Source organism: Ictalurus furcatus, chromosome 5 (assembly GCF_023375685.1).
Source record: "Ictalurus furcatus strain D&B chromosome 5, Billie_1.0, whole genome shotgun sequence".
NCBI classification, from domain to species: Eukaryota; Metazoa; Chordata; class Actinopteri; order Siluriformes; family Ictaluridae; genus Ictalurus; species Ictalurus furcatus.
Window position 1 is genome coordinate 16,700,785 of NC_071259.1, and position 20,954 is coordinate 16,721,738.

The 20,954-nt window shown below is 40.8% G+C and overlaps 1 protein-coding gene across 3 annotated transcripts in view; it reads right to left on the reverse strand.

The window, feature by feature from the left end:
- dpysl2a (dihydropyrimidinase like 2a) overlaps positions 1 to 17,434 on the reverse strand; it is a 31,127-nt gene extending 13,693 nt beyond the window's left edge. For all 3 annotated transcript variants that reach the window (XR_008385961.1, XM_053624908.1, XM_053624909.1), the window contains exons 1-3: positions 17,346 to 17,434; positions 4,367 to 4,455; positions 1,355 to 1,539 (exon numbers count right to left, since the gene is read on the reverse strand). Coding sequence is in view for 2 of the 3 variants with exons in the window: in XM_053624908.1 (XP_053480883.1) it covers positions 1,355 to 1,539; positions 4,367 to 4,455; positions 17,346 to 17,387 (316 nt within the window). In the remaining variant the exon portion in view is untranslated. The remainder of the gene's footprint in view (positions 1 to 1,354; positions 1,540 to 4,366; positions 4,456 to 17,345) is intronic.
- Between the last annotated feature and the right edge of the window lie 3,520 nt (positions 17,435 to 20,954).

The window sequence follows — 20,954 nt, forward strand, 5'->3', positions numbered from 1 at the left end:
AAATATATTTGTAGAGTAGTGTATTTCATATCCAGTTAATGTTAATATATATAAAAAAGTTTATATTATATATTACCAGTTGATGTTCAGTGATGAAGTAGAAATGCTTTTGTTTGTGGTGAGTTAATGTGAGACTAACATGAGTTTTTTTTTTTTTTTTTAGAATTCAGTCAATATTAATATGAATTAATAACATTCAATAAGTTAAGAAAACTTAGTTTAATCTTCAGAATTTAGTTAATGTGTTCATGTTAATTTAAGTAATGTGTTTGCTGTCTATGAGACCAGTTACTATGAAACAACTTGTTGAAATGGAGAGAATAAAGCTTTTATTTGCAATTCTCTCAGAATTGTAGAATTAATTATTATTAATTTAAAGGAAGACATAAAAGGCAGAAATATCGGTATAGGCCGATATCACAAACACACCACTTTATTATGCATTGACCAAAAATCTCACTATCTAAACATCACACATATAATCAGAATTTAATTATTTGGTTAAAAATAATATTAATTAAAATACACCTGCTAAAATTATTTTATTATGATGAACAGCACACCTGCTATTCATCTTTCTCAGGGAAAGTGCCAACAACTGGTTAATTGACAGCTCAGTTCAAATCCTGTTCATATGCTCTAGCTGAGTTTGGTGATGTGTTCTGCATATGCCTGACAGTCCCAGGCCTGACACACACACACAGAGTCTGGGTCAATTGGCCACCTGTTTTACTGCTGCGCAAATCATTCAACAAATCCAAAGCAAGATGACATTTGCTGTAGGCTCACACATGCTAGGCCAGTGGTTCCCAAACTTTTCCAGGGTAAGGCCCCCCAAATGGCAAAAACATTTGACCGAGGCCCCCCTTTTGCAAGATCTCTTTAAAACACATTAAAAATATAAACTTCTGAATATATACCCCCCTTTTTTTTTTTATTAATAATTACATCTTGCATCTTTACATTACATTAGATTAGGAACTGATTGTGTGTATGTGGTTGTCTGAGAGTGATAAAGAGAAAATCATGTATTTAGTTATTTTTCACACCAAACTGTTTAGGCCCCCGGGTGCCCCCTGGCGGCCCCCACTTTGAAAACCACCGTGCTAGGCAATTCTACAATACTCAGCAAGTGTGTGGAATTAAAGAAGGAGTATGAACTAATCAGTCGAATTGTTTTTTTGTTTTGTTTTTTACTTTGTTTTGGTACTATATAACTCTGTTTGGAAGTTTTCACATTTACATTTTATATTTAAAACCTTTCAAATTTCATGGCCTATCTGAACCACCCAGCCATTGCTAAGTAGTGAACGAAACAGGTGGCTGTTTTTAAGCATTCCATTTTTGCACATACTGATCATAGTGGTGCCTCCAGCGAGAGCAGCACGAGTGCCCTGGTAGAAGTCATCTGCAGCAGTCATGCCCCGGTCAGGCATCTGGAATCGGGTGTGCACATCAATGCCACCAGGGATCAGCATCCTGCCATGGGCATCAATGGTTTTCACCCCACCAGGAACAATGAGGTTCTCCCCAATTTGTCTAAAGAGACATGAAAAAGGATGGTAGAAAGAGGGTACGAGAAAGAAAGAGAGAACAGGAAATAAAAACAAAACAGGGAGCAAAGGTGTATACAAAAAATATGGAAGGGATAAAACTGAGAGTTCCTATGTGTTGATATGCTAATAATCAGTGATAAGCATACAGTCATGTGAAAAATAAGTACACCCCATGTAAATTGTTGGCTTTTTTGACATTACATTTATCAGACACGTTTATCCAAAGTGACTTACAAATGAGGAAATACAAGCAAAGCGATATATTAAGCAGAGAACAATACAAGTAGTGCTACCAAGCAAGATTTATAATTGAGTTCTAGAGAAGCAAAGTGCACAGAGTCGAGGTGTAAACGCCAGAGTAAGTTGTTTTTTTTTAATTAATTTTTTTATTTGATTTTACTTTTTTTTTTAAAAGATAATGTGGGGGATGGCATTTTAGAGGTTAGTTAAGTGCTCATGGAAGAGGTGGGTCTTTAGCTATTTTCTGAAAACAGTAACAGATTGTGCGGTCCAGAATGAGGTTTGAAGTTCATTCCACCACTGAGGAACAGTTAGTTTGAAGGTTCTGGAAAGGGACTTTGAGCCAGGCTGAGTAGCAACTACTAAGCCTCAGTCATTAATCAATCGCAGGTTGCGTGAGGGAACGTAAGCCTCAAGCAGAGCTGAGGTAGGGGTGTGCTGTTCCAAACAAGGTCTTGTACGTGAGCATCAAGGCATTTGATACGGGCAGCTACTGGAAGCCAGTGAAGGGACATATTTGGACAGGCAAACATTTGATCCTCTTTGAAAAATAAAGATGATACAGTCTATCAAATAACATAAATTTACATTTTGTAGTAATTTTTACAATTTAAATTAACAAAAAACAGATCAGTCACATGGAAAAAGTAAGTACAGCCCTACATTTATCACAACTTCAATCCATATAATTAGAATCAGGTGATCAAGATTGGGTGCCAGTGGTTAGAACCTGCTTAAAAAGTGCAGGTGGAACCCATCTTATTTAAAACTCTCACATCTAGTGTCTAGTGTTCCCTTTGTTATTGAGATGTGTGTCATCATGCCAATATCTAAAAAGTTCTATAAGGCCCTCAGAAAAATGGTTGTGGATGCCTAGGAGTCTGGCGAGGGATTTAAAAAGAAATCCAAATTATTTGAAATACATCATTCCACTGTAAGGAAAATTATCTACAAATGGTGCAAATTTCAAACGAGTGCCAATTTGTCCAGAATTGGCCATCCCAGCAAATTCAGCCCAAGAGCAGACTGTCTGATGCAAAAAGAAGCCTCTAAGAACCCCAAAATTTCATCACAGAATCTGCTAGTAAGTCTTGCAAATGTTGGTGTCAAAGTGCATACCTCTACAAAGAGATTGCACAAATTTGATCTGCATGAGGCGTGCCATGAAAAAGCACATTAGAGCAAGACTACAGTTTGCCAATGAGCATATAGGTAAAGACCAGGCTTTTTGGAATAATGTGCTCTGGACAGACCAATCAAAGATAGAGTTGTTTGGCCACAGTAACAGCAGACATGTTTGGCACAGACAGCTTTTCAAGAGAAGCATGTCATACCAACTGTGAAACACAGTGGTGGAAATGTTATGATTTGGGGTTGCTTCGCTGCTTCAGGGACTGGACAGCTTGCATTCATTGATTCAACTATGAATTCTGCATCATATCAAAGAGTAATTGAAAATAATTGTGAGGCCATCTGTCCAAAAGTTGAAGTTGAACCAAAAGTGGGCCTTTCAACAGGATAATAATCCTTAGCACACTAGCAAATCCATCAAGGACTGGCTCAAAAAGAAGAAATGTAGGGTTATGGAATGGCCTAGTCAAAGCCCGGATTTAAATCCCATTAAAATGTTGTGGGGGGATTTGAAATGGGAAGAATATGAAAGAAAACCCTCACACATCTTGCAACTGAAAGAATATTGCATGGAAGAGTGGTCAAAAAATCCAGCAGGCAGATGTCAGAGACTGGTAGAGAATTATACAAAATGCATACAAGAAGTTATTTCTGCTAAAGGGGGCAATACTAACTTCAGAGGCCACAGTTTTGATGAGCCTGTACCCACTGCAGCCTCAGCTTTCTGTTCTTGGCTGATAGAAGTGGAACACAACATGGTCTTCTGCTGTTTTACTTTTCTGCTCACTACAATTGTACAGTTGTTACAGTAGCTTTTCTGTTTGCTCGAACCAGTTTGGCCATTCTCTATTGACTTCTCATCAACAAGGCATTTCGGTCCACAGAACTGATGCTCGCTGGATGTTTTTTTTTTTTCTGTATTGCACCATTCTGAGTAAACTCAAGAGGCTATTGTGTGTGAAAATCACAGGACATCAGCATCTATAGAAATACTCAAACCAGCCCATTTGGCACCAACAATCATGCCACAATCAAAATCACTGAGATCACATTTTTTCCCCATTCTGAGCATTGATATAAACTTTACCCAAAGCTGCTGGCCCATATCTGCATGATTTTATGCATTTCACTGCTGCCACACAATTGGCTGATTAGATAATTGTACTGCAACGTGTAGGTGTATGGGTGTTCCTAATAAAGTGCTAATAAAGTGAGTATATGTCAACCTAAGCATGTTCTTTTTACTGTGCTGTTCCATTTTATATGTGTGTGTATATATATATATATATTATATATATATATAAATAAAATATTGTATATTATATACTTTGCCACTATTAACTCATCATTTAAATGTTATTTCCTAATCTGAAACATTTTATTTCAGTCCTTCCTTAAGATTACCATGAGAAGTGACAATAGATAGGAAGATAACATACTTAATAACACCATCCTCCATATAGATGTCAGAATGGAAGGACTGATCATCATTCACAATCTTCGCCCCTTTGATAAGCAGACGATCACTCTGTAAGAAGAGAAAGATGAAGAGGGTCATGAAACATTTCAGCTTATAGTTGCAGTGATTCACAAGTGTATGCTGTGTAGTCAGCATGACCACAAAACCCCTGATGTATTGTATCACACACAAAGCTTAAATTGGAATCTAAATATCACTTGACTTAAAGAAGTTCTTTACATTTCTTGACTAATAACACAAAACTGTTTCGAAACATCTGTCTAAAATTGATGTGATCAAAATGGTTTTTTGGACACTTTTATCACTTACAGGTGTAAAAATACATTTGAACACATACTGCTTCATTAATGCTTCGGTCACTGAAAATGTAACCATCAATGCAATCGTAAAAAAGCAAATCTCAAATTACATTCCGCAAACTGTTTCCACAAAGTTGGAAGCACACAATTGTCTTGGATGTCTTTGTATGCTGTAGCATTGCAATTTCCCTTCACTAAGAGGAACTAAGAGGCCTAGCACAGACATGTTTAAGCATGACAATGCTCCTATGTATAAAATGAGGTCCATGAAGACATGGCTTGCCATGGTTGGAGTGGAAAAACTCAAGTGGCATACAGAAAGCCAAATTCACCCCAGGCTTTCTTGCCTCAGTGCCTCACCTCACTAATGCGCTTGTGGCTGAATGGACAAATTCCCACAGCCACATTCCAAAATCTTGTGGAAAGCCTTCTCAGAAGAGTGGGAAAGGGGGAACTACATTTGGAATGACATATAGGAGTGATGGTCAGGTGTCCACAAACACTTGGCCCTATAGTGTACTTGCCTTTTGTATCTGTTATTTTCTATTTTTAAAAAAGACCAAGTTCCCAGAAAAAGGCATATCAAGGAATATCTCAATCACATTCTACAGCCCTTCTAGGCTGTTTTCTGTCCATTATAGGTACAAAGAGACAAGCTTATTCATTATTTATTTCAGTAATATCATTCACTATGTGATAATGGTTTGACAGGTTGCATTGGCCATACTACCCAGCTGTGGACAAATGGAAAATGGAGCAGTAATACTTTTACAGCTAATTCCATCATAATTGTTTAAAAATTCACTGTTGTCCCTTTCAGAAAGATCATAAGTTTATTAGCCCCAAAGTGATGCCATCCACAGTGCTGTGACACGCTACAGTTACTGCCCCATACACAATTAGTGTAGGTGGGGACTTGTCTTGCAGTCCCTAAAGAAAGCTTCCATCTAAGAGCATACAAGGAACATGTACTAGGAGCTCTTCAGAAGTGTTTCCTACACTGCTAGGTCATGGTCCTCATTTCATGCTTCATTCCAAGGGGCCAAACCCACAGGCACAGGTGACCTAGCTGGGACTGCAGCAATCGGGACATTCTGACCATAGGGAAGTGGTGGCTCAATGGTTAAGGCTCTGGGATACCGATCAGAAGGCCGGGAAGTTCAAGCCCCATCACTGCCAAGATGCTACTGTTGGGGAACTGAACAAGGCCCTTAACCCTCTCTGCTTCAGCGGCACTGCATCATGGCTGACCCTGCATTCTGACCCCAGCTTCGTAACAAGCTTAAAAATAAAAAAAATCATTTCATTGTGCTGTAATGTATATGTGTCAAATAAAGGCTTCTTCTTTTTCTTTCTCTTCCACTAGCAAAAGTAGTAGTACAAGTAGGACTCTGTTGCCTAGTTCCTAAATTCTGTGCAACATGGGCAGAAAAGTGTACTACAGATGGTGAGGCCGGTTGTGTGTCAGTACACCCTGTCCCAGCAGGCCGTCTGGCTCCACCAGCAAAAACCACAATCGGCAATGAGTTGACTTGGCATCACCAACGTCCACCTGTACCTTGCCAAACCTTTCCCAGATCTGGAAAACCACCTATGTACAGACATTTGGTGATGTTTGTAAACCAAGCTGGCAGAAATTGCGAAGTGTCAATCAGCTCCACCACAGAGGGATCAACAAATGCAGACTGGAGTGATTGTTACAATGCTAGTATGTCACTATCCAATCCTACTCAAGCCCCCCGAATTTTGATGATATTTGTCACAGTTAGTTTAGACCAGTGCATGCAAGCTGGCAGAACCTGATCCAGACGTTGAACCTGGCCATTCAACTGCCAAGCAATTATCAGATTGGGAAAATCTATCTGCTAGATGTGGCTGTAGACATCTTTGTACTCCTTAGAAGTTCATAACATGAAGGAAGACTGGTTATTGAGGTATAATGAGGACTCTTAAGGACAGAAGCTTCCATGCTGCATAGTCTCAGTTCCAGAGTCAATTATTTCAGCTGAGCTATGTCTGATGCCAGGTCGTCCATACAACTAGAAAGTGACTTGAACTACTTTTCTCTGCTTCTTACTATGCAAATCAGTCACTGTCAGACATAAATGCTTACAACTAATAAGTTGTTTAAGCTGCTGCATTTGGGCCAGATTTGAAACAGGGTCTCAATCTGCCATCAGGGTGTGCCATTTCAGCATCAGCATTGCCAGCACATGGGATATCTGAACACTGCATCTTTAAGACGGTCAATTCTGAGGCAGCAAGCACATAGTTGATGCCCATCATGGGTTTCCAGAAGCTCCAGAAACTGGCTGCATGAACACAAGTCTTGCAGAATGTGTCATTTAAAAACTTGTGAGGGAACAGGGGGTTTGTTATACAGAGGGCAACCCAATTCCAGCCCCAAATCTGTGTATTAGCAAAAACTCAGCCAACATCGCAGATTGAACTTAGATGGTTTTATGGGCTATGATGGTGAAAAAAACACTCAAACATGTTAGCAGCATGTAGCCAGATATACCAGTCTGTCAGTAGGTTTGAGATGTGGAAAACTCAGCATAAAAAAGTCAAGGACTCCCTTGACTCAGAGGGGAGAATATGTTGTGAAGGTAAGGAAAGATAGTTCCAGCCCCAGTATTGTGTGTTAGCAATCTGGCTAACGTAGCAGGCTTAGCAGTGAACAGCATGCTGTATGGAGAGGAAAAACTCCTCAATCACATTAGCAGTGCTAATGAGCACCATAGCATTCCCCAGAAAACATAAGAAATGCATGTAAACTTAAGTACACTAATCATGGAAGAAGAGATTAAAGTAGTCCATCACCAGCTTTGGAGGACAGGTTTCTTGTATACCCAACAACAGTCACAATCTCTAAAGCTGATCGCTCCATGTACACATGTGTACAAGGCAAGAAGAACGAAGTCTACATCACAGCCCATAATTAAACATCACCATGATGAGATAATTGCTCTTTAAGTGCTAATCTATGGCTGGTTGGCTGTAAATAAGTAGCTACCATTGCACCATGTACTCCTATTGAAAGGAGCTAAAACCTACGCAAAAGCGTTTTCTCTGAAGGAAGATAGAGTATATAAAGAAAAAGGCAAATTGTAGCAATAGGAGGAGAAAAATCTATTCAGCTAATTTTCTATACGTCAATGACTTCTTTAACAAAGTATTGACCTGACTGATTGGTAAGCCGATTCTGCCGATTGAATGATTACAATTCAAAGCTCAAATTTTGATTTGTCAGGTAGCACAGGTGCTCCCATTTCAGAAACAAATTATACCAAAATTTCTGAAGCATCCTCCAAAGTGCTGCTGTCTGCAATATGTGTGCTGCAGAGTGAAGCGCTGTTTTGTATCAGGATATTTTAGCCCTAAACCAGGAGGTTAAACCCTGTCCATAGATGGACTTATTGACAAGACATTGACCCCAAACATACATTCAAATAAACACAAGTGGTTAAAGGAGCACAGTGGCCATCTCTTATTGAAAATGTGTGGTCTTAATTGTTAGACAAGTCTCTCAGTGTTGCTACTGGCATAACTGGATTTCAAAGGCATAACTATGAAATCTGACTCCATGTTCTTTAATAATGTGTCCTAAAGGTACAAATCACATAAAAGTGGTTTCTTCTAAACGTTTTAAACCACTTTAGGATTTAAGACAATTTTAAAGGCAAGTCATGAGATAACTATGGCTGACTGTGTCAAATGAAGCACTTATACCATACTTTCATGCACACCGACTTTATCATTCACCATCATCACTAATGCTGCCTTTGTGTTATGACCTCATCTGAACCCAGATTGAGACTTTCCAAGAACATTTTTCAGATAAACTACTATCACAATACTTGCTATAGAGATTACAACAACTAGAAGCACACGGGAAAAACTACAGAAGATGGCGACGAGTTTAGCGCCGCCCCGACTCGTTGAGAGGAAAGATGGTAAGAGTCAAATATGTAAATACTTCGCATTCGAGGCAGATGACAACAAACATATAATTGATGCTGTGAAGCCGGTGTGCAACCGATGCCATCATTCATTTCAAACTAAGTGAGGAAACACCTGGAATTTGGCGAGGCACCTGAAAGACGGTTCTATATTATGTCTGTTTGAGGCAGCTGGCATTGTGGCCGTGAAACCAGCTAACGTTATGCTCCATGTAATGTTTGCGATAGACAGTTATTTGTTAATGACGCTAACACATTGCAGTTTTATAAACTACCTCCTCATGAGCCACCATGCATCGCCATTCAGCCCGTGTCCTGTCAGCTAAATGTAGCCTAATGTCACTAATAATTATTCAAATGTTCATGCTTTTAATACATCTTTTTGGCCTGCCACCATATCAGTGAATTTAAACTAATGCTTGCATTCAGAGTATAAGGTGTGTGTGTGTGTGTGCGTCTGTGTGCGCATTTAGGTGTGCACCTCCACTGTAGCCTCCACTCATTGTCAGACAGTGTTTGATAACTAAAAAATCCCTCTCTCTCTTTTTGCCAGTATCAGCCAGAGGAGGATGTCCTCCAGGAGAATTTTTAATTATTTTTTTATTTTATTTTATACTTCACCGTGGCATCGACTTTGGTATCAAGTATCGTGTACTTTTGGTGGTATCGGTACCGACTACTAGATTTTTTGTATCGTGACATCCCTAGGTGGCATGAACAGATTTTAGGTTTAAGGGGCAATTTTTTCACATGGGTGATTTTTTTTTTTTTTTTGCTTCAATAAAAAAAATATATATATATAAATAAAAACTGTGTTGTGTGTTTACTCGGGATGCCTTTGTTTTATGTTGTATTTTGTTTGAAGATCTAAAACTATAAAGTATGAGATGTACAAAAAAACAGAAATCAGGATGGGGCAAATACTTTTGCTGCACTATAGGTTAAACGTACATGTATAGAAACACTCATGTATGTTAACTCCACATCTAAACATATCTAAACCTGTAAATGTGTTCTAATTTAGCCAAGCTATAGAAGTCTCCAATGCACCTATGGCTCAATTTAATAAATCACTATTTAAGACTATAAGACTACTATTTGGATACTATAGTACGATTCACACCATTTGGTGAGTCATTCTGAAGATATTGACATTCTACCTAGCTAAACCACTATTACTTAGTATGCAGTGTGTAATATATGTAAACCAATCAAAGAGACAGTTTCAAAAATGTGACCACTGAAACTGAGCCAAATACATAACAGCCCCAATTAGGCCCTCATGTGTTTGTAATTGTCTCTTGGATGCCTCTTAAAAAGACTGGTTGAAGAGCGTGTTGGTATGTGGAGGCGAAAGATAAAGCCCTAGGACAATAGTTTATGCTTTATCCATCTTCAACTGAATTTACTATGCATCACTATACCTCGGCTGGCCTACGTCACATCCTATCTTTCATAGGCATGACCCCTTAGGGATCATGGTGGTTGCTGCTGCGAGTCCACCCATTCTATACTGAACTCTCTTCTGTGTCCTACTAAATAGAGATCTGTCCTAAAATTCTGAAACCATGCTATTTAACATTTACCAATAGGTTAACACCTATGGAACAAACTAGGTCCTATTTTCCAAGGATGTCAACCTACCAACATATTATTTTTCCTAAATAATGTCAGGCTGACTAACTAAATATGCAACATAAAAAGGTCAGTACATGATGTCAACTTGCCTAATTGTGGAAACATTCCACTGTCCCTTATTGATTAAGCCTTTCCTACAATCATGAGATGTAACTCAAATGATAGCATAGATCAATAACAAATAAGACAATCAATATACTGCTAAATTATCATTGCCGTCAGACATATTTTTAATTCCACTATTTCAAAATAGCAGCACCATGAATCAGTGAATCTGGAATTAAATAACAGCAACAGTTTGATTTGCAGATTTTGACACCCATCATTATTTTTCTGAGTCTCTAATTTTATTTGGCTGTTTTATTAACATAACTGTGGGCTCTTAACCACTGAAACTGCAAGACTCACAGTATTTACTACAATATGAAAGCTCTTGAAAATGTGCTTTATTCCAGTGGTCAAAATTCTTTATAGTGGTCTGCATTTTGCATGTCAAGCAGTAGAGACAATATTATTAGCAAGGACACAGTTTCTAGTCTGGGCACTACAGTGGACTATCCAATGAGTTTAACTGTCTGTCTGAAAACAGAGCTTTCGCTAGAAGTGCCAGGCAGTGTGTGTGGTGAACAATCAAAGCAGTTAAAAAAAAAAAAAAAAAAAACCTCAAGCGTGTACGAGTGTTATGATGAGTGAAGGGCAATGTTCATGGTGCATTTGTTGCAGCATGACAGGGTGACACTGTCAGACACAACTAAGGCAGCTGAGGCGAGAGACAATGAGAAAAAGAGAGAGAGAGTGAAACCGAGACTGACAAAGATGGAGAGAGAGAGAGCCGGAGAGACACCACGTGGGATAAGGAAAACACAGGAAAGAGACCTCAGAAAGAACTCATTCTGCATCAAGGAGAGTGAAGGAGAGACTAATGCATGAAGGAGACCTGAAGACAGACATACAGACAGAACAACTGAAGGTTTAAATAGGTTGGAAATAGAGTTCCATCACAGCAGTACTGTCAACCTTTCACACCAATGCCAGAATCCACTCCACTTCTCAGAATACACCACTACAATACAATCCCCAGCACCTCACTCCACCAGCACGTTCACACTCACCTAACTGCACAACTGTTCCCAATCAACCACACAGCCTTTATAAATGGACTTTGAACACAGCCTCATTGTGAAGTAACGCTCAGTATACACTTACCTGAATTTACCAAGCTTTTTCATTCGATGACTGATATTCTGGTTTTTCATCGTCTTGTTTCTTGGTTTTTGCATTTTCAGATTTTGTCTTTGAATTGTTGTTTGCAGATTGCCTGACCTTTTGCCTGTTCCAGTTTACAATTTTGCTTCATGTTTACAATTTTGCTTCATGTTTTGGATTGGTGTGCCAGTTTTACAAAAAATTCTAAACTGCATTTGCATCCGTCTCTGACTCCGTCGCGTGACAGATTAATTTGCCATCACCATGGATGCAGCAGGAGAATCAAACTGGAGAGACTGTAAACTGAAGGAAAGCTGGTAGGAGAACACCAACAACATCTAGTCGAGGTAGACGACAAGTTAAACATGCTCACCAATGCTATCTCCACCATCTTGGTCTCCCACTGAACCCCGGCTGCAAACGCTCTCTCATTTATCTCCTGTCCTTACTTCCCAGCGCAAAGGATTTCTGCTACAATGATCACTGTACTTCTCTGGCCAAGAGGGTGTCTCGGCGCAACAAAAGATTGCCCAACTGTTCAGCTTACTCATGGGAAAAGCTCTAAAGTGAGATAGTACAATCTGGCATAAAGGTGGGAAATTACCATCATGTGTCCGCTTCGTGGAGCTGTTCCAGCAAGTTTTTGATCACACCCACGAAGGCAAGGAAATTGGTGAGCAACCCTTAATGGTCACACAAGGGAAGAGAAATGTGGCTCAGTATGTTCTGCACTCCTGCTGCAGAAAAGAAAATCTGTGTTTCTACTGCGGTCATTCCAATCACCTCCTCATATTCCTCTCTGGTGAGTCCATCTCAGTTTTTGTCTCACCAATCATTTACACTAAAGGTACAGATAAAACACTCTTCTGTCCACTCCATGCTGATTGACTCCAGAGTGGCAGGGAATTTCATGGACCACAATACCGTCATGAAGCTCAACATAACGATGCAACCACTACAGCATCCCCTAAAGATTTGTGCCATTGATGGAGGACCCATAGAAGATAGACCTGTCATATTATGCATCAAACCCCTTCTGCTACATGTCAGGACTCTCCACCAGGAACATATCTCCTTCCACATTACCATCACTGTCAAACACCCCCTCATCCTTGGATTCCCCTGGATGCACCTTCATGACCCTCAAATATTATAGTATGACAAGGAAATCACGACATGGTCCTCCCATTGCCATAAGCATTGTCTGCAGCTCCCTCACCTTATCCTTGCCTCAACCACTGTGGAGAGACCTGAAGCCCAGTACCAGATAGACATTCCCACAGAATATCATGAGTTCCAAGAGGTCTTTAGCAAGGCCAAAGCTAGTGGCCTACACCATCATAGAACCTATGACTACGCCATAGAACTGCTATCGAGTACTGCAACAAGGTTACATACATCCTTTCACCTCTCCTGCATCTGCTGGATTCTGCTTTGTGGAAAAAAAGGAGGGCGACTTCATCCATGTTTGATTATCAAGGCCTCAACCAGATCACAGTCAAGTACCAATATCCCCTCTCACTGGTCCCCTCACCCTTGGAACAGCTCCATTCAGCTAAAGTATTCACAAAATTTTATCTACACAGTGCTTATAACCTCATCCGGATCAGAGAGGATGATGAATGGAAGACAACACTTACCACCACCTCTGGTCACTTTGAGTATTGTGTTATGCTCTATGGGTTCTCTTGTGCCCCATCAGTCTTCCAATGTCTCATCAACATCATTTTAAGGAACATGCTAGGAAAAATTATGATTGCTTACATTTTGATCTACTCTCCATCTTTGGAAATTTATGTTCAGCACATCAAGCAAGTCCTGCCTCTTAGAAAATCAGCTCTTAAGGGTGAGAAATTCAAGTTCCATGTGACCACCATATGGTTTCTGGGATATATCATTTGCCCTGAGAGGGTGGCCATGGTTCAGGAAAAGGTGGCAGCAGTCACAGAATGGCACACACCCACTATATTCAAAGAGCTTCAAAGATTCCTAAGGTTTGCAAACTTCTATCAAAGGTCCTTCAGGGGCTTTAGTTCCATCGCAACTCCCCTAATGTCCCTACTGAAGAAGGGACCCAAGCATTTGGAGTGGAACACAGCAGGAGATGAGGCCTTCAAGAAGCTCAAGATCACATTCACCACTGCTCCCATCTTTAAACACCCAGTCCCATCCGATCAGACTCCAGAACCCATACTGCCCTTCTCCTGCTTTGTGAGAGCTATAACTTGGAACATTGACGGAAAGATTGCACGCACACCAGCACCAGTCCCCTCCACATGCACCCCAGATCGAATATTTGTGACACCCAACTTGAGAAGTAAGCTCATCATGAGGGCACACACAACTCCAGTTACTGGGCATCCCAGCACACAGAGGACATATCACCTGTTCAGGACAAAGTACTGGTGGCCCAACATGATTAGACATCCACAGATTCATCTCATCATGTACTGCTTTTGCCCAGGCAAAGGTACCACACACCCTCCTAGCAGGGAAACTCTAGCCACATCTCAGCGACCATGGTCCCACATTGCCATAGATTTCATCACAGAATTACCTGAGTCTGATGGTAATACGGTGATTATGGCCACGACAGCAGATTCTTCAAATCCCTATGCCTTGGCACTCTGACTGGCCTGCCCACCTCTTTCAAAACTGCTGAACTAGTCTTATGTTTTGCTACTTTGGAATCCCTGAGGACATTGTAAGTGATCAAGGCACTCAGTTCAGGGTCCAGGGTCTGGGCTAGTTTCATGGAGAAGCTGGAAGTCTTGGTAAGCCTCATGTATGACTACTATCCACAGGCCAAAGGACAAGTGGAATAAGCAAATCAGGAAACTGCATGTGTCCTGAGGACTTTCTGCTCTAAAAACCAAGAGGACTGAACTCACCCGCAATGCGAAAGAATGCACACAGGAGCCTAGAACAGGTGGCTCAAAGAAACAAGGAATTTGCTGACCGACAAACCCCACAGTTTCAGCCTGGTGACCCTGTATGGTCTACCAAAAGACAGCAGAAACACTCAAGGATTCAAGAATGCCACTCCAGAGTCGACTAGCACCCTCCTTCCATGCATCACGTCTCAATCCTGTCACTCCTGGACCACTAGCGGCTGGTGTTCCCCTCACCACACCACCTATACCACTTGACAACGAAAGACAACCAGCTTACCTGGTCAAGAATATCCTGAATTTGTGTGTGCAAAGATGGGAATTTGTAGTCCCTCATCAAGTGGTAGGGCTACGGCTCTGAGGAACAATTTTGGATTCCAGCACACAATGTTCTCGACCGCTTGATCTGCCAAGAATTCCAAGCCAAGCACCAAGAATGACCAGGCCCTCACCCCAGAGGTAGACCAAGAAAGAGTTCAGCGGCTAAGCAACATCAGCGCCGGAATTCACCAGAAACTCAACTTTCCAGAATACACCGCAGCCTGCAACCATGGCTGCTCACTCCACTGGCATGTTCACACTCCCCTAAGTACTAATAATGCATACCTGTTTCCAATAATCCTCAAAGCCTTTATAAATGGGCTTTGAAACCAGTCTCATTGCAAAGTTATGCTCAGTGTACATTTACCTGAACTTACCAGGCCTTTTGATCCTATGAATTATATTCTGGTTTCTTGTTTTTTGCACTCAGATTTTGTCTTTAAACTATTGTTTACTGATTGTCTGACTTCTTGCCTGTTCCTGTTCACAATTTTGCCTCATGTTTTAGATTTCTTAATTGTGCTCCCACTGTTTATCACAGCGCCTACATTGCATGTGAGGAGCAACACAGCCTCGTTACATATAGATTGCTCCAGTTACAATAAACGACAGAATTTACACTGCAAGCATGCAAATACAGCACACGATGACAATAAACTTGAATTAAACTAAACCTTTTGAGCAATAGCACCTGTTTCCCCAAACCCCTGCACACAGTGGAGCATTTTGGATATAAACATAAGTTTGTGCTTGTAAATCACTGTCATGCGTCCATGCTACACAAGCTCCGCTTTGCAAAGTTTGCAGGTTACAATCTAATTTGCGGCGTTTAATATAAAATGCTCCCATGCCATAGAGGACTTGGTCTGCACACCTTTTCCGCTGTCACTTGACAACTACACCTCTGTCTGATGGTGACTGAGGTCATGTCAGGCATGAAAGGTTATGTTGACAAACAGTAAACTGAAGAAATTCATGTTCATTAACCTTGGGTTAATGCTAAAGCTAGCAGCGTCACATTACGTGCATTTGCCATTGACTAGGAAACGGTTTATACTTCCGGTTAGAAAAAAACGCTAGTGTTCCATTTGAGATGATACTACCCATCTAAAATTCATACACTAGATGGTAGAGTACATGGTGCATAGTGTAAGTGTATTGTTCATCATTTGGGACACAACTTTGGTCTGAACTCTGAGATGAGTGTTTTCAGAACTGAAGTAACACAGATTAAATGTGCCCTGATCAACTAATCGATAATGAGATTCCTTGACATAATCGATTATTATCAATTTTAATCAATTAGTTGTTGCAGCTCTACCAACAGTATGTGATTTGTGCCACAGGTAATCGGTAAACAAAATTAATATCAAGTAATTGATGTTTCAGACTTAAAATGGCCAACTCTATCACCGCTGGATAGAGTTGTGTGTTGCCATGCCACGCACAGACTGACTTCCTGTAGTAAGTGTAGCAATGGCTTTAATCTTACAATCTATTGCAAGAAGTGGAATTTTATGTAGCAAACACAGACAAGGGGAATGATAAAAACAGTGAAATGTACTAGTGCCGTCATACTAAACATCAGCACTCTTGGAACACACTTTTCCAATTAAATTAGTGGCCAGGAACTTACTGTTGTATAATGGTATGTATAATCTATTAGGTTTAGTGCAAATAATCAGGATTAAACTTTCATCATATCACACAGCACTTCATATTGTAATGCAGTGAGTTACAATATCACTGGCAGGTCACTGTGAACTCTAGGGCTTACATCTTGCCTTCAGTCACTGGATGCCCAGCTAAGCTTCTGCCATCATTCACCAAAAAGCCTAGAATTCCTTCCATTCCCTCCTTTACCACTCCCTCCTTTTTTCAGACCTGATGATCATTTTAACTAACATACTTCTACTAACTTGCAACAAGAGAAGATGCAGCCTAGGCCATTGACCTACTTTCCGAAACAGGATTTGCATTCAGTTTTCTCTATTTAGCAGATATCAAAAGCAGCACAGGGGTAGGTAGGGAAGCCATTGTGCAGGAGAGCAGCTGAGATGCCTGGATACATGAAGAAAGGTGGATGCTTCAAGCACCTGTTTTCCAGGGCCTTTGTTTTCCAAGATTTTCCAAGGCAATTACATTTTACAATACAAGATAAATGACTCACTCTTTTCTTTAACATTAGGTTGTACAGCCTAGGAGAGCATCAGTGATGAAATTCCTGAAGGCAGTGCATCAAATGAGATTTTAGGTAGCCATGATGTGTACACCAATGGTTTTATTTTTACGTAGGTTGTAGTCTAAATAAGAATGAAAGCGTCTTACAGTATGATTAAACAACATAGTCTTTATCTGACAGTAAGACTAATCCATAGACATTAGACATAACTGGGCCAAAGTGAAACCAAGGGAGGGGGCAGTGTGTCACTATAAGTCAGTCTACTTTCACGTTTTTTTTTTTTTAATAATAACGGGTGATTTTTAGGTCCAGGTTTGGTTACTGTGCTGCCATTTCTATAAATCACCTGCAGCGGGCGAGATTTACTACAGATATTTTTACGTCCTAGGGATAGAGGATTTTAAAGAGTTCGGTCGAAATTGAATCCATAGATACTCACAGTGATGCGAGGGATGTTCTTTTTGCCCTGGTATCCGGACATATCGACGGAGATTGCGGACTGTGTATTGTTTGCCGCTTCTCAACCACAAACCGCTAGATGGATGCTCAAGTCGACGCCCTGCGATTGGACGACACCCGCGGTCTGGTGGCTAACAAAAATTAAAAAATGCGCTGAAAATGTTAAGACAGCTGTGATTCACAGGTGGCGGAACTGGTAAGAGAGAAATATCCGCTTCGTTTTAAATGACAGCTTTTTCCCCGATGTTCCGGCGTTGCGCCAAGACACTTCTGGCTATCGCCGATAAGGGGAGATTTGCGCTGCGAATGCCACTGCGCATGCGCCCCACCCCGCCCAGTTGTCCCACTTAATGGAGCACAAATGCTGAAACGCGACTGAATAAGATAATAATACATAATACCGAATAGATAATACTACCACAGTAAAACCATGGGTAATTTCCCTAAGGGTATTTAGAACCATAGATAGAAGCATATATTTAGAAGTATCTGCGCGCGCGCACACATGTTTTCCTTGCTATCTTTGTGAGGACCATCCATTGACATAATTATTAATGCAACTAATTAATGCTATGCCTACACATAAAGCTAACCCTTGCGGTAACCTCCTTAACCAAAATAAAGTATTTTGTCTCGTTGTTTAAATATCAGTTAGAAGTTAAAATAATAATAAACTGTTTTTCTTGTGGGGGACCAACCAAATGTCCCCACAAGCTCAAAACTATCCTATATTCCTATCGATGTGGGGACATCTTGGTCCTAACCAAGATATAAAAACACACAAACACTTACGAATTTTTAAAAAATCACCAGCTATCATCCAATCAGAGGTCTGAAAGACAACACCCTCCACCTACTGGGCTACAGTGGTTGCTATGGGTTACATGGCATGCTGTAAGTAACTTCTACATCAGGCTCACATAAATCAGCACAACACACAAAACGCAGAGTTTAATGGAAACATGGAATAAAATCGAATTGTTCTAATACACTTGAATTCTTGAACAAAATATGAACAGAATATTATAACAATGTAAACAAAGCATATTGCTCAGTGTAGCTGTTTTAACAACTAATCACATGAAGCAAATGAAACAGTCCTGTTGTGTATTTTATGCTGGAGTACATGAACACAGTCGAACTATATATGTTTAGGAACTTGTGACCATGGTTGGAGCTACAGGTATCCTACCCTCTAAAGCCGGGGATACCTCCTCTTACTCCTTTCTACCTAAGTGAATGCACTTTTCTATTATATTACAAACATTATTTGTGTAGTTGTGACAGACATCATGAAGATGGCTGTGACTCAAGTAGGTTTGGACAGTGCAGTGCAACACATAACAGGGAATGTAGTCAGCACCTGTGATGACAGGGCTTTTACCTGAATTTACTGGCACCTTTCAGAAGGGATTCATGCTAAGCTCTTAGACACCTGGGCTCTGTGGCACGTTATCTGGTTAACAGGATGAATTACAAGCAAGTCGGTTTTTGTGCCATGTTGCTGATGCTCTCACCACAGAAAACAGTATGCTCAGGTGTGCGCTGTCCCAGTACTGAATGCAGACACACGGGTGACTCCCTGGTTGCTAGCACTGAAGGAGTCCCACCAATCTGCTGATGCTAACCCCGCTGTAAGGGAGTTGTTTAACACCTCACTTCTGATAGTGGGGCATCTGGGTCGTGATTGGTACAGTACTCACCAGCGAACCTAGCTTGTGTCACTCTTTGGACATGCTGCCAAACAAACCTCTAGATAGGAGGGTGCAGGTTTAACACGGTAGACCTCACAATTCAAAGTGAGTTGTATTCAACTTCTTTTTCAAAAAGTGTGGAATTTTCTGAGAGTTGAACAAGTTCCTGAAGACCATACCTTTTCATATATTACATGTGACAGATTTAGTTTAAGCCATTCAGCCACAGAATTGGTTTATGTTTGTGTACATGCACAGTGCTTATTTTCATGTAGCCATTGCCAACAACTCAATTCTTAAATCCAAGGGCAGGCATTCCTGTTCAAATTCCTTTCTTTGGCCTCTCCCTAGCACCACAAATGTTTCCAAGATGTAAACAGGTGGTCTCCTCTGATGGCCACTGGCATCAGGATACTGCCATATTTGGATGACTGGCTCCTATCTGTCCCCACTAAGGACTCTTTCAGAGTGAAATACAGAGATAAGCTCTCCTCACCAAAGCAGGTCACATAGTTTATTGGCGTGAATCCAGATTGGGGGTCCCCACTGTATCCCCTAATTTGGTCACCTGCCAATTCCCACCCACCAGCCAGCTCTCGACCCATCATATGACAGCTACCAACCAGGGAGGGTGAATACTAGCACATACTTCCTTTGAGATTTGTGAAGCCAACCACCAAATGTTTTCAAACTAAACTGCTGTCACAGAGTAACTCACCTGGAGGAAAGCACAATCCACCCTCTTCTGCATGCATGAGCTCACAGATGCCCACAATTGGCTAGTAACAATATGAGTGACAGTATGCCATCCCTCCCACCCAGAGAACACTAAGTTTTTGGCATGATTAGGATTCGAACTCGCACCTCCTGACAATAAGGACATGTTTTTCCATCAGTATTCCCCCTAGGCTTGCTAGAACTGTAGGTGTTCCAGAAGTGGGTTATCAGCCTGCAACTGGATCCCAAATGCCCCAGACTGAAATGTGAGTGGTGACCAACCAGAGAGGGATAATCATTTCCCATACAGTAGTGCCACAGGGATACTGGGGGTGTGTGGCCCTCTGATGTAAAGTCAAAACAAATCAACTAACTGAAGTTGAGGGACATCCATCTGGCCCTGATGTTCTTGCCTCTTTCAGATGTTACCTCATGCTAGTCCATAATGATGGTCAGGTGATTATGATGGTCAGGTACTGTATATGAACCATCAGGCATCACAAGGTCATAGCTCTCTCCACCTTGCACAGTATCTCCTCATCAGTATCTAGTAATCATTTCATCTAAAATCAGATGACTGTGGGTGCAACTTTGTGAATCACTTCATCAGCTTATTGAACTGCAGGCCTCAAGGAGTGTTTTTTTTTTTTTTTTTGCTGTGCACAGTACATGCTCTTCAGTTTTATCTGGACTGGGTAGCAGCCATAAGACATGGGGCCCTTGTCTAAGCTGAGAATGGCCCGCTCATTGGTAAACTTAATCACCTTAACCTATAGATACCCCTACTGTGACCGGCCACTTTACAAGACTCATTCTCTTGGCCTTATTTAGAATTCTGTGCTGCTACTACCAAAGCATAGCCACACACTTTATCCAGATTCAACAAAATAATTAATGGCCACCCTAGTAGTGTAAGCATGCTGATAATCTACCTTGGCTTGCACTCATTTCCCTGCATAGGCAATGCTTAAAACATATTTGAAACTTTATGGAGTTTCATTGCTGGAGCATTTATTTGCACAAGCAGACAGTTTCATTAGGTCCTCCATGGTACATTTCAACATTTTAGTCCCATAAATAAAATTGAATAGTTTTTCCTACTATAGCAGTGCTGTCATTTATGGTCGTCTTCTTACAAATGTGAACATGCAAGCAGATACCATAATTTACAAAAAATG